Source organism: Toxorhynchites rutilus, chromosome 3, assembly GCF_029784135.1.
Source record: "Toxorhynchites rutilus septentrionalis strain SRP chromosome 3, ASM2978413v1, whole genome shotgun sequence".
NCBI classification, from domain to species: Eukaryota; Metazoa; Arthropoda; class Insecta; order Diptera; family Culicidae; genus Toxorhynchites; species Toxorhynchites rutilus.
This window is the reverse complement of record NC_073746.1, coordinates 236,610,011-236,625,421: the sequence shown is the minus strand read 5'-3', so window position 1 is coordinate 236,625,421 and position 15,411 is coordinate 236,610,011. Positions and strand designations below refer to the sequence as shown.

General features: G+C 37.9%; 1 protein-coding gene across 1 annotated transcript in view; it reads right to left on the bottom strand.

Moving 5' to 3' along the window:
* LOC129775690 (uncharacterized) overlaps positions 1-15,411 on the bottom strand; it is a 177,348-nt gene that overhangs the window by 20,033 nt on the left and 141,904 nt on the right. Inside the window, 1 exon segment of the mRNA XM_055780705.1 lies at positions 7,923-9,514. Coding sequence (XP_055636680.1) covers positions 7,923-8,358 — 436 coding nt within the window. The 5' untranslated portion in view covers positions 8,359-9,514.

The following is a 15,411-nucleotide window of genomic DNA, read 5'->3' as shown; positions in this document are numbered from 1 at the left end:
AAAACAGTTAGGTGCGCACCTTTGCCCCGCATTACTCTACTGATCAAGAATTCTTCATGCAGGTGACTCACATGCGTCGATGATGGAGTCACAACTTTTGCAAAATATGTTTTTCTTTGTAGGCCGACAATAATTTGGAAAAGTTTTTCGCCGATAAACTACAGTTCTACATGGTATTAAATTATCCGAAAAATTATGAATGGTTAGGGTTAGTAATGGTCAATATATAGTTACGCACCAGACCCGTATGATTACGCTCAGCCAACAAGTATCGACATCACTATCTTGTCACGCTATCAACAGGCCGCGCTATCACCAAGCCACGTCATCACTAAGCCACCATCATTGCTTATGTCACCACTACCAACGTACCATCAGAACCAGGTAGAACGTAGCCTAGGTAAAGGAACAACTGGGCAGCATCAGAAAGCAGGAACGATACCTCAGTCATGATTTAGACACTAGTGTTTAAGTACCTTTTTGTAAGGATTATAAGAATAATAAATGCTAAATTTATTTCCTTATAATGTGATTCTATAATTGGCGCAGCCGTACGGAATTGGCTGAAGTGAGTGTAAGTGAAAAAGTGGCTAGCCGAGCACAACCAACTTGGCTGAAGCGATCCCGCTAGTAGCAGCATCTAAGACAGGAAGACCGAAGGATTTAACTGACGTCGTCGAGGAGTAGTGGATCCCCCCGCCTACACCACCTGGAGTACCAGCAACGTTCAGCCGAACCCACGCACACGACTTGAAACCGTGAGTATTTTATTTTTATTTTTCTAACTTTATTTTCTAACAAAACATTGGCGCACTACCAGATAGACGTCAAGTTGAGAAGATAAGTTTGAGAAATTTTGATAATTTCTCACGTCCCTAACTTTGTTAGGTAGGGAAGCGAATCAACACCTTTTTTTTGGTGCGCTTCTGAGAAGCGAATCAACACTTTTTAGTGTGCTTCTAGAAAATTCCACTACCAGATAGGCAATTTTCTTTCCCTTTTTATAATCCCAAGTGCAACTAGACTGGTAATCCAAACTAGATGCCAAAGTTTAACGCACTGAGAAGAGTAAGGCGAGCACTAAAATCGACTGAATTAGAAATTGCCGATAATAACTCCGATTCGGATACACAAAGTATCGACTCAAGGGATTTATCACATGTTCCCAGCTCAAATAATGCTAACATGCTAACAGCTCAAATTACAGGGCTAACGCAAGTGCTGAATGGAATGCGAGAGCAGCAAAATCAGCATCAGCAACGCTTACTAGATGGCTTCTCACTGGGAAAAGCGAGCACGTCTTCAGTGCAACGGACTGCGTACAGTGCAGTCAGTATCGAGCAATTATTTAAGATTCCCGATCCTATCAAATCCCTCCCACGGTTTGACGGAAATCGTAAACAACTCTCAGGGTGGCTTGCTACCGCTGAATACACCTTAGGTCTTTTTAAAGATTTGGTTCCGGAGAACCAATATAAAATGTTCGTGACGGCTGTCACTAATAAAATAGAGGGTAAAGCTAAGGACATCATTTGTCTGGCTGGAAATCCTCCAACCTTTGATGAGGTTAGAGAAAGTCTCATAAAAGCTCTCGGAGACCGCCAAGAGATAACTTATTATAAAAGCTTACTCTGGCAAATCAAAATGACAGACAATATGTCCGTTCATAGATACTACAATAAAATTAAAGAACTAGTACAAAATATTAAAATTTTTGGCTAAACAAAATGAAAAATATAACAAACATTGGGAGGCGATCAATGCATTTATCGAAGAGGACGCTTTAGCCGCATTCATAGCAGGACTAAAAGAACCATTATTCGGATATACACAGGCTGCCAGACCTGAAGACATGGATTCAGCTTACGCTTTCGTATGTAAGTTTAAATCGGAAGCGAGCACTGTGAACCCACGCGGGCCACAGCAACCAAATTTGTGAGTATTTTATTCTAGTTTTCCTTTCTTGTAGTGAATCGACACCAACACTATAGCGTACTACCAGATAGACGCATAGTTGAGTATGCTATAAGTATGCGGAATTTGAATAATTTTCTTACGATGTTTACGGAAGCGAATCAACACTTTTAGTGTGCTTCTAGAGAGTTTTCGCACTACTAGATAGGCGATTTTTTTTTATTGTTATGATTATTAAAACTACTATGCTGGGTCAAATGCTGGAAGATAGGAAACATAATCAGGAACAGTAGCAACAAACACTTAGCGCATTGTTACAAAGCTCGACGCAAGCGAGCACTGCGAACCTACGCAGATGACAGCAGCAAAATTTGTGAGTATTTTATTCTAGTTGTCCTTTCTTGTAGTGAATCGACACCAATACGATAGCGCACTACCAGATAGACGCATCGTTGAGTGTGCTATAAGTCTGCGGAATTTGAATAATTTCCTTACGTTGTTCACGGAAGCGAATCAACACTTTCAGTGTGCTTCTAGGGAGTTCGCACTATAGGCGATCTTTTTTTTCTTTTCATGATTATTAAAATGGAACAGCTAATAACTCAATGGCAGAGTTCGCTCTAATTCTGAGTGGCATGCAAAGGCAGCAAACTCAACAGTAAAGTTTATTGGATGCTCTATCACAACGTTACATGAAAACTGTAGTGAAACAAACTGTATAAGATGCGGTCAGTATCGCCCAGTTATTTAAGATTCCCGATCTGAACAAATCCATCCCATGGTTTGAAGGATATTGCAAACAACTTTCGGGGTGGCCCTCCATAGCTGAATGCACCTCAACTCTTTTCAAAAACATGGCTCCGTAGAATCAATGTAATTGTTCGTTGTTTGTAAAACAAAAGATAAAGCAAAGGACATCATTTACCTGGCTGAAAATCCCCAAACCATTGAGGGCGTGAAAGAAATTCTCATAAACGTCCTTGGCGACCGTCAAGAGCTAACTTATTATAAAAGCTAACTCTGGAAAACTTCAATGACACGATACTATAATAAAATTAAAGAATAAGTACAAAATATTAAAATATAGCACAACAAAATCAAAAATATAACAAACACTGGGAAGCGATCAATTCCTCCATCGAAGAAGTCGCTTTAGCTGCATTCATAGCAGGAATGAATGAACCATATTTTGAATATACATGGGCTGCCAGGCCTGAAAATATGAAATCAGCACACGCTTTTGTAAATAAGTTTAAGCGAACCCGTTATTTCAAAATTGGAAACGACAAAAAAAATCAACGTGAACAATTTCAACCCCAAAAATAATTACAACAGTAAACAACATATTCACAGCTTCTAACGAACGTGTGACAATGAGTACAGTGATAGTGTATCGTCTATGAAAACCGAATCGACGTTTAACATTAACACATTAAACGATTCGAAGGCAACCGACAAAACATCGTATCCAGAAAATGAGATTTTAATTTGTTGCTAGATCGTAATAAGACTACAGCTAACATTTTTTATCGTACACAACAAATACTTTGAACTAAAATTCACGATTTCTTTGATGACATTCTAGGTTCACAATTCCTCGCAAGCAATAAGGCGAAAACGATTACGATTATTGATTACATTTCATACCCCTTCAAGAAATATCTTCCTTCTGAGAAATCATTTTCCCATACCATTTAAATCCATACGTTGGAGGACAGCGATTGGTTGGTACCAACTTGTCAAAAGTTACAATGATAAATAAGAATTGAACACGGACTATATAATTTCAAGTATGGGAAATCTACAATTGAGGTAATAACCAATAAAACACACCACCACTCCTAGAGTCCCCGCTGAAACTAAAAATCAATAACTTCGAGACAATCAACCCTGTTCCCAGTGAGAAAAAGGATTCAATTGACAATCATTAATCATCAAAAATCATCTTCACAGACTACCTGCCTCAAATTGAAAAGGATTGTCTCTTCGATATTATCCTGGATAATCGAAACCCATTTTTGAAACCAAACGAAAGAAATACTTCTACTCCCACAATAAAACACAAAATTACGACAATAGAGAACGCATTAATCTATGGTACATCCCGCAGAAACTTACCCGCCTTCAAAAAGAATGTAGAAAAACAAGTGAGGGAAATTTTAGAAAATGGAATAATCAGAAAATCCATTGGACAAACCCATCTTCTATTTGGATACTACCCAAAACAAAACCCAGACGCGTCAGGTAAACGTGAAACCCGAATTGTTCAGGACTATAAGAAACTGAACCGTCAATGATAAAATACCTGCCCCCCTAAATCGAAAAAGTTCTACACAATGTTGGAAAACCCATCTAATTCACGAAAATTGACCTCAAATAATTATCTCAAAAAAAAAAAAAAAAAAAACCCAAACACAAAACTCAGAGATCACATAAAAATTACCTGTAATAACATAATTTTTTTCAATTACAGAGAATGATATACAGCAAAAGAGAAATAGTCTAGCAAACCAGAAAATGAATGATACGACTAATACGGATGATAATTCGGTTGATCCATCAGTCCCATTTTACAACACCCCAATTAATTATTATAGATATTGTTTCATTTCAGGATATTCAGCGCCAAAGCAGATACCATCAAAACACTTTTCCCACACTTCAAACGACCAGATTTTGTTTTACAGATACAATAAACCAACAATATTACCAAAATACCAAAACATTATCGCAATAGTAGATAGAAATGTAATACTTCAATACACCAATAACTCATTTCACAATATTCAATAAAAGTAATTAAAAAAAAAAATCTAGAAATAGTAAGAAGAATTTAATAAATTAAGGTTTAAGAGATAAAACTTAAAATAATAGCTTGTAAACTAAGCAATATAACTAATATGCTCATGACACACAAAAAAAAAATTTCAATATGTAAATTGTAATTTTTAGACATAATAAACATTCTTAGAATTAAAATTCATTATAATTACAAAAAGATTATCTAAACAAGATAAAATAAGAAAATAGGTTTTATTTCTCAGGATTGATTTTTATCATAAATTTATAAAAACAAAGGAAAACACAAGCAGAATCAAATCAAATTCATACATCCGATGTCATTAGAAAATATTAGAAATTAGAAAATATCGTTTCCAAAACCACATCGATGAATAGTGAGTGTCCAGTTCCGAAACATGTTTCCCAAGAATGATGATTTACTCAATAATCCACACCAGGCGCTGAAAAAAAAAGGTTCACCAAACTACGTGCAAGGACATTACAAAAAAAGAAAAACACAATCTCTTGAAGAAGATCTCAATGGAAAGACATTATATCAGAGCTCAACGTGACAAAAATTATTTACTCGAAATAACTGAACAATAACTACTCTTCCTGGCACATTTGATGAGAAGAGAACCATTTTGAGACAAATGAGGTAACTACAATTCACGGGAGTTTATCAGTGATGTCTCAGAATTCCAAGATGTTTTTCCGAACATTGTGGTAAATGGAATTTCGAAGAAGAAAAACGACATCTACTCCATTTATAATCGTCATCAAAGGACTATCGACAAAATCGTTTTTCTAAAATGAAAAGTGACCATTGAAAATGGAAGTGAACCCCTCTCGAAACCAAAATAACAGTCCGAGGACGTCCTTCAATCTTCCCCCGGAGGAGTTACGCACCAGACCCGTATGATTACGCTCAGCCAACAAGTATCGACATCACTATCTTGTCACGCTATCAACAGGCCGCGCTATCACCAAGCCACGTCATCACTAAGCCACCATCATTGCTTATGTCACCACTACCAACGTACCATCAGAACCAGGTAGAACGTAGCCTAGGTAAAGGAACAACTGGGCAGCATCAGAAAGCAGGAACGATACCTCAGTCATGATTTAGACACTAGTGTTTAAGTACCTTTTTGTAAGGATTATAAGAATAATAAATGCTAAATTTATTTCCTTATAATGTGATTCTATAATTATATACTTGATGGACTGTTTAGATTGTTCAGTAATTAGAAAAAATCTCATTAAATATTGAACAAAAAACTGCGGACACTTTTTTAATGACCGAATATTATATTCTATGGTTGCTAGGACTATCATGCGTTACATACTATACTAATGCATACTAATACAAACATTTTTCGATGCAGAACTTGTCAATATCTCAACGTTACTCAAAGTTATTGATATTTTTTCCCAAAAACAGGCTCTTTTCATTTGTTTGTCATTCTTTCTAGAGCAGGATTAAGATATTGACACGTTTTGCATCGCAAAATGTTGGTATTGATAAGCTCTAAAAGTCGCTCTTTCTCTAAAAAAAACTCTAAAAGCTCTAAAAGTTTGCTCTTCCGAATGCGAATAAACTTTATTTACGTTTGCCCCAAAAAGAATGACAAACAAATGAAAAGAGCATGCTTTTTGGGAAGAAATATCAATAACTTTGAGTAAAGTTGAGATATTGACAAGTTCTGCATCGGATATTGTTTGTATTAGTAAGCTCTAAAAGTCTTTCGAGGACAGTTTGCATTTAAAATTTGAAACATTAAAGTTAGAGCAAAAAAAACAGTTTTTTTCATGGTGACCCTAACGTAACTTAGAAAAAAGACGCTATATCGGTTATTTCAAGAGATAAAGGAAAACTTTGTTCTACAAAGATGTCTCAAATACTTGGAGCAACAACATTGCCGAACTATGCTTACCACTATCTATAAAGATAAGAAAGTTAGATTTTTTATTTCATCGAAAATTTTGGTCACCCTATTTTTGACAACATTGAAACGAGCGCTCCATTATGAGTAACAACTTTGTCTAAGACAGTTTTTGTCTAGAGAATAACTGTCGAGCTCTAAATACAAATTTCCACTTAAATGCATCTCCTGAACCATTGTGCATTGTGCTGATGAAAAATTCGCCTGGTGAAAACTGGCGAAAAAGTGAAAACTTTTTTCGAAAATAGAGGCGAACGTTTCTCTCGGGGATTTATTAAATAAAAATGTGCGTATTTGATCGATTAATTAAAGCTATGCTAAATGATGTCTTGTATTTTACGTAAACTCAATGTTTGTTGTTTCTCAACCAATATATTATGCAAATAGTAGAAGTATGTTTAGCATTCTAGTCGATCACTTTGTCCTGGATCGTAGAAGTGGTTGAAATCTCTCCAATTTCCGTTACATGATTTATTTTCAATTTCGTAATTATACAGGCGGTATAGAAATCAAAAACGCATTCCTACGTCAAAAGACTGAGATTTTTTTATTTTCTCCTTGAAGTAGAAAATTTTGAAATTTAACTTTTTTGATGAGTTATTTGCTGTGAAATAATCAGAAATCGGTCCAACATTGTTTAAGAGTTACATCGTTCATAAGGGTAATATTTGGAATATTTCAAACTACCGAGAATCAGAAGCTCCCTAAGAGCGAAATAAATACAAATAGCATTTTTTGGCAGATCGTTCATCATGAAATCTCGGTAGATGGTGGAGAACGTCGATAATAAATTTACGCTTGCACGGAGATAACTGTCGAAAAAAAGAAGAAACTAGGAATTCACAAATCTACACGGTCTTTTAGATTGAACGCTCGCGCAAAAAAAATCGAATAACTCCTCATAAATATTTTTTTCGCCCCGTCGATGGTGATCCTGCATTCCCCACTTCGGGACGATAATATTCGTTAATATTCGAGCTGATTTTCAAATTTCGTTTATTTCTAAAAAATAAAATCCGAAAAACTACAATTCCACAGTCCTACGTCAACAACGCGGTGGTGTCTTGCACACCACTCTCACTAAGTATTTTGTTTGATTTTGAGGTTTTTCAAAGTTAAAGATGTTAATTGGAGAAAATTACTTCGGGCTTCAGTGGAAGTATCTTAGTGATGAATATATTGAATATAATAAAATGTGAAACATGAAATGCAGAGAATTTCTGTTCGTTTCAAAGATGAGATGATGAAACACCAACATGCATGCACGAATAAATGTAATACCTATAGCCGCTGCCGGCGACTTTGGCGAGCCGAGTTCGTCACTGAATGTGCGTTCCTTCAACTTCCGGTGCTTCATGATGATTGCGGTGGTCGAGGTGGCGGCCGAGTTCGAGGACGAGAAAAGTGTGTTGGTGGTGGTGCTGGCTGCACTCGTACCGCTGGCACTCGCCGCTGAGCTGCTCTGGACCTCGATGAGATCCAGTTTCATCGCTCGTTTGGCCAGCTCGGTGTCCGTAACGGTGCTGGTAGCCGTCGTGGGAGAATGTGTCTCGGAGGCACCCGATGCCGGCGATATGGGGGAAGTGGTCGAGGTTGGCGACTTGAGGGGAATCGGGATTTCTAGATCGATCGATTTCTGGCTAACAGCACTTTGCGACAGTGTTGCACGATTATCACAGACTTGTCTTTTAGGTTTGACGTCCATAATTGAAACCATGGTTTGCCAATCGGTTGGCGGTTACGAGCGTGTTGGTTCTATCTGCCAGCTCGTTCTCCAAACCGTTGGCCGCAGTTGTCTTCGATGGCTCTACTGAGTGAACGATGATGAAGATGATTACAATTACAGAGGAAACTACTTCTCACTATCATAGTTCTTAATTCAATGCCTGAGCAGAGTGTAAATTGTAAGATTTCACGGAGGCCTTGCTTCACTTTGGTAAAAACTAGTAGCTGGAATTTCTAGACAGCAATCCAATTTGGAATTGTTGAAATGAGGTTGCAGTAAACAACCGCCGTTATTATTCAGATGATTATCACTGCTATCGTTAACATATTGTTCAAAAGAATTTTCTTCTGGACTAGGTTTCCCGTTATTGTTCTGTACTGAGTTATTCTCATTACAGACCAGACTGGAGGAACAGTCTGTCAGGATAATTTTTGGTATCGCACCGTTTTCCAACTCCGCCGCATTCAGTTTCAGTTGATGAAAATTATCGATTAAATGTTGTAACTTTTCTGAACTTCCCTGACACTGATCCGATGGATAACTGTTCATAATACTGCACCGAAAGATTCGCCTTTCCGAAGAAAACGGGTTGTTTGACGGTAACTGAGAATCAGATTTCTCCACTTCTTCAAACACTGAACCAGCCTTGGTCTCCAGATGGTTGAACCACTTTTTCTCAATGAACCTTTGTTTAATGACTTCCGCGCGTTTCGTACAAGCACCTAAATATTTCAAGTGCCACTGGATACCTTCACTGTAGCAACTATTGTTAATTCTGTTGATTTCCAATCTTTTTGCACTATGGAAAATAGTACTATCCTTGACGCACTGCTGGAAACAACTGAACTCGGCATTAGTGTTCAGGTATGTTCCTACATGAATTGGTTTCTTTGTCCGGCATACATCCGCCCTTCCATTGCTGCGCTGACCTTGGTCACCGATTGTGGCATTAGTGCGGCTTAGATACTTCCCATTACGGTCCAGAATGCGACGCAGTTCGGCGTAGCTTTTCGCGTCTCGTAATGCATGAAGTTTCTCCGGTATAAGCTCGAAAGAGTCGCCGCTACCAGCGCTGGAGACAGATGGAGGCGCGTCGGGGCCGTTTTTGTCGTGAACCAGGCTGCGTAATAAACAGGGTTCGCCGGATCTGGAATGAGGAAACAAGGTGATTATTACAGATTTACTGTTTGCTAATGATGGTGTGTTATTTCATAGGGGCGCATTTTTGTGTTTATTAAATCGTTTATGGATGGAAGAAAAAGTTGTTGTGGAGAAACAATGTATTAGTAAATCACGAATTAATGGAATAATATTGTAATGGAAATCATTGCTGTCATAGTTAACATGCACACCTTATGATTAATGAAGTGCAACAATGTACGGAGAATTCATACGTGCAGCAAGAATTTGTTCTAATAACATCTTGTATTATGAGCCAAAGTGAATTGGAATCTGAAATACATAACGAGCAAAATTTTCTACGGGATTTTCGAATTGAAGAAATTTCAGGACAAGCTCAACAAAAGTAATATATTTATTAATTTTTAATAATGATGATGGTTCCATTCGTCATTCCTCGTCCAGCTCTCTACATTGCGCGATGGTATGGAGTTGGATCGTGATCGACGATTTTATACAAAGATTTCTTCGTGTCTGCGGCATCCCGAGTCTCTTTGGCACTCTCGTTCAATTTCCGCTTGACAATTGTCCAATAATTTTCGATTGGGCGAAATTGGGTGTAATAGGAAGGATTGAAGTCTGTTTCAATGTAATCGACCCGATTGTCACGGTACCACTAAAGCACCTCTCGATTGTAGCAAGCTGAATCTAACCTGATCTTTGTGAGCCATAATAAACGGAAAGAGATGTTTCTGCAGGCACTCTTCGCTATACGCTTTCGGGTCCATTGTCTTGTTTGTGATGAGAACATTAGTTTTCTGTCCACAGCTGCAAATCTTTTGTTAGAGGAGATGTGTCTAAAACGCGCCGCCTGATTTTCTCGTAAACCAGCAAGAATATAAATCTAATCGTTCTAGTCAATGTCAGAATCCTATCATGCAAGTCTTACATCCTTTAAAAAAAAGAAAAATAATTTTCTTTAGAAGCGATTTTCGGTGTAATTTTCTACATCATTTCTATAAGGTTTTTGTTGCTTGAAACCGATTCAGAGGCGATAACTGTGAGTCATATTCATTGAGTCGAGTTCCCAGTGGATATATCAGATGAAGATGAAACGGTAAGAAAGGATTCATTTCCTTATCAATTTGATATTTTCCGTATCAGCTTACCCTCGGGCAGTACGGCATATCCTCGATCGGGGCAATTTGCTCGCTTTCGGCCAGATTACATTTTCACTAGAGAAATAGCTTGTATGTGTGGGATGCCAGATGATTTTTTCAAATATCTCTGCAAGACACGATATTTCTAAATCATGTTCAATAAATCACACAAACAATTGTTTCCACATACTTTGAAATCAGTATGTTTTCACAAAATTAAATGGGAGGATTGCGAGCAGCCATCGAGTGAAGACGTTTGCTTTAGTTTCTGTGCTTCGTTTGAAATAAAAGTGAACAATATACGCATTGCTGGTCGCTATTTTGGTGTAATTTGCACTAAATATATGTTCATCGAGTGTCTGTTCTTGTGAAAATATTGTCCGAAAAACACGTAAAATATCAAGTTAATCGTTTAAATTCTTATTGTTTCCGCGGGAGCGAGTGCATTTATAAGTTTCGGCATGTTCAACTATATACACGCGTCCGTTTTTTAATTTCGTGTTGTGACATGATTCCCAATCGCGATTAAAAGTGTGAAGTTTGTGTCAGTTTTGGCCAATTGGTTCAATAAATGAAATTTCCTTTGTTTTTCAGCTGATAACGTTTAAAGTCAACGAAGTATTCGGTTTTTTTGTCGCGAGTGATGTACCGGCCTGGGGCCGCATGTATTTTATCTTGTTCGTACATGTCTGCCTGGCCTTGGCTTATGTTTTAGTGTGTGTGTTCTGTCAACAAATGTAAAACGCATGTGGATGTCTGAAATCGGTCTATATGGCATAGTGAAATTATCACCGAGTGAAAAATACCGCCAAAATGATATCAATGTGAACTGCCGGCAGAATTCAACTAAGTTACCAGATTTGAAATGCTCTGAGATCTCCAAAAAATAAATTTAATTTCTTTTTGTTGTGTGTTTTTGTAAATTTTTTTGTTTACATATTTTGGGGAATTACAGATTCATTTGCTGTGTGGCTATTTGTTTAGTTTGATATACGAAACATTAGTTTTGATGGCATTGTTCGTGTTCTCTTTATGTAGGCGGGGGTGGTAATGAATTTCAGGAGAGTATGAGGACTTTTTCAGTAGTAGTTTTGGATGAGATTTGCCTTTTGGGTATCGGATGTGTGTTTTGTGTGGTTGAGTAATGTGTTTTAGATTGGACATTCTTGAGCCGGGGTTGTGTCTGACGGTGATTTTATGCTGTAGTGGTGAGTTTTTGTGGAAATGTCAAAGATATGTAGAGGAATGGTTGGGTTGGGGGCTACGTGTTTTGAGAGGTCGAAAGACACCAGTAAGAATTTTCATTCATAGTTTCAAGAATTCTATTTTCATCCGTGCCTTCCGATGTGACAGAGTAATTTGCCTCACAATCACGACGTCGCGGCCAGAGTTATTGCTGTGAATTCAACGAAGAGATGTGTGTTTATGTTTATACTTTGTATCTCCTCCATAGGTTTACATGTGTGCTTGATGATGTTGATGTTCAGGGATGCCAGGTCTTTTTTTAATTTTACTTGTGTTCAACTAAATTTTGGGAAGTCTGTAAATGTTTTCACATGTTTAGGAATGTCTTCACTGTAAGTTTTCAGAGTGAAGTACGTCGCGATATAGTTTCTTATAATTTGGTGTTGGTTGCGTGGTGGTGTGAAACGTGGTGTGTAAAACTTTTCTGTATTTTGACGTAGGATTACGTCTTTCGGGAACATATTGGGGTACAAATTGAAAATCGAAAATTGAGCACATCGTGAAAATTGTCCAATTTCAAACGCTTATTGCTCAGTCATTTCATGACGGATTGTGAAATTTTTGCGTCAATCGATTTCAACACTTCATAAAAAAATTTTATATTGAAGAAAATAATGTATGTCATGTAGCTATCAAACAATTGAAAAATCTCAACCCCTATCCTAACGGAGATATCCACTTCTGATTGATCGAACTTGACGACACACGCGGTGGGTCCCCAACAGAGACATCAAAACCAAGCTGCCTGGGGGAAATCGGCATTGCAAATACATGAAAGTAGGGGGAGCTTTTGTTCCTACCGAAATGTGTTCCCTAACAGAGACATCAAAACCATGCTCTGCATATAGTATTAGGTGCTGTTAGTCCAATTGAAATTTGCATTGGGTTGAATAAACATTCAAAAAGTAAAAATTATAAAAGAAAATTACCTTTCGCATTTCAAAAATGTTTTCTCTATATTGAAGTAACATGTTTTTACTGATGAGAAAAAATGAATTATCATTCATTCATATCATTCAGTGTTCGGTATTGGTAATTATCTTATATTATATTGGTGAGTTTTTTTTTTTATTTATTTCATCCATATATAACATAGGAGTCATCTCGTCTAAGATCACAGGGGGCGGTTTTCATCATATCTCGTTCCACTTCGGACGCACCATCCAACGATTGTTTACCATCCTTATGTCATCATCACTCGGTAAACACTGGTGAAGTGAACAAACAATATCCAACAACCAAATAAAACGTCCCTTTTCAGGGGCACCAGATCATTATCAAAGTGTTTAACGATGTATATCTTCAAACATTTGTATATGTTTGATAGCAGACAGATAGCCTAACGGAATCCTACGTCAACTATGCGGTCGTGTCTCAGACACAACCTCCTGTGACTTTTTTATATTGTTTGTATTTTCATGTTTGTTTGTATGCAAAAATTTCGGGAGTCCTTGCTGGTTTAAGAGGAATTTTCACGGTTACCAAACGGTTTCCAAAAGAAAACTCTCCGTCGTCGCGCCTAAAATTGCATACAGAGTACGCACGATGAATAACGGAATAAATAGCAGGTCCGATTGGTGGTAGAGTTCTTTCGGTTACCTTATCAGGTTTCCCAAAAATGACGCTCCGCCGTCGCAGTTGCAGTTCGATGAAGAATACGCGCGATGAATAACGTTCATCTAGGGTGCTCTAGGTTACCTTCTCAGGTTTCCCAAAGATAACTCCGCCGTCGGGATTGGATTTCAATGGAAAGTACGTGTCAGTAAATGAATATATAGACGGCCCAATTATTTTACATATTTTTTTTCAGTTGCATTTATATAATCATATCACTTACCACAGTGAATCCTGATTCTTACCCCTTCTCACTAACAACTATCCCTTCCATGGTAATCGCTAGGGAACCACGCTATAGAGGCGACCCTTCTGGCCTTCAGGTGGCGATTATCATACTAACATTCCTTCCCTTCCCCTGGTGACTGTAAGGACGTGGCCGGCGTCGTTATTGGACATTTAAAGCTCGAATCATCGAAAATTGCACAACGAGAATGATTTTTTTAGTCCCAAGCATCATTCTGTGTGTTCTTTGTGCTATTTGGTTGGTTCAGGTCAATCACGGAAAGCAACTACGAATTGTACAGTCTACCCAAGCTCAAGCTCAAAAGCTCAAGCTCAAGTATGTTTTCACAAAATTAGATGTGTTCAAAACGAAAACATGTCCTCACATCTGGCATCTATATTATATACTACGAGAATATAGGAAAAAAAGTGCGCGGACTGGAGAATTAATGCACGAATACTGGAAGAACACGCTCACCGGAGGAACGGTTTCTTCTCTTCGCTGGTGGGCATGAAGTGGATAGATTGATGGAATCTCTCATTCATATAAGCTGTTTCTCTGAGCTTTTTAGTCTCTGAGAGAAACAGCTTATGGGCAAATATAAATTTGGGCGCCTTACAAAAGAAAATTCGTAGTACTTTTGTTATTCAATATGTAAAATACAGAACGATTACAGATGACTGAGAGTTAACTAATCTACGTACTGACGTAGTTGTTACCTTAATTTTTAAGAGCACAGTCAAGATAAATCCATTCTCGCTTAAGGGGTGCGTATTACACACTTCTCCAGAGATCATGAACTCCCTGGCAACTTTATCAGCGAAAACAAACTTAAATTTGCTGGGGACATCGCGTCTGGTTGTAGCCTTATAGAATTTCAGACCTGGGAGCTGTCCAAAATCCATCTTCACGTACGTTTCGTCATCCATCAGCATGCATCTTTCGTATTTCGTCAAAACCTTGTTGTACAACTTACGAGCGCGTCTTTTGACCACCAGATTTTGCTTTAGCGTCCTGTTCGGTCGCTTGCAGGAAAACTTCTTGGATACGGATCCTCCGGATGGCACTTTGGTAAGAATTGTGTTTTTTCCGATGTCGTAGTCCGAGAGTCCTGAGTTTGCATTGATTGTTCTCACAACGAAAACGTTTCAGCACATCATATACGATCGATTTAATCACTTTCAGCGATTTCGCGATTTTAGTACCTGATCACGCCGGATTTTTAAAGTAGATGCCCAAAACCAAATCTCTTTTCTCGGCTTCCATCTTGCACAACTGTTTCAGAACAAAACGGACCAACGTGAAATTTTTACCGTCGAAAGATACAGGTTTTCCAAACAATTTGCTGTCATAAGATTCCAGATACATCTACCTGACCGCTGTTATAAAATGAACAGTGATTCCGAAATGTAAATCAAACCTTAAACCATTAATTCACAAGATCAGATTATCAGATCCCCGATAACGGTCTGCTAATCGGTTTCGAGTTCCACGTAAGCTTGTTTTACTAACACTGTAAACACACAATTGCGTGACCTACTCTGCTCAAATATGCATGGTTGACCTAACTACCAACACCACTCAGTTATTGAAAACGCTTTTTTTTTCTTATTTCAGTTGAATGATCATAGCTGTGAACAGTTTAGATAGAATAATCTGTCTCTTTTTGATAATTATAAT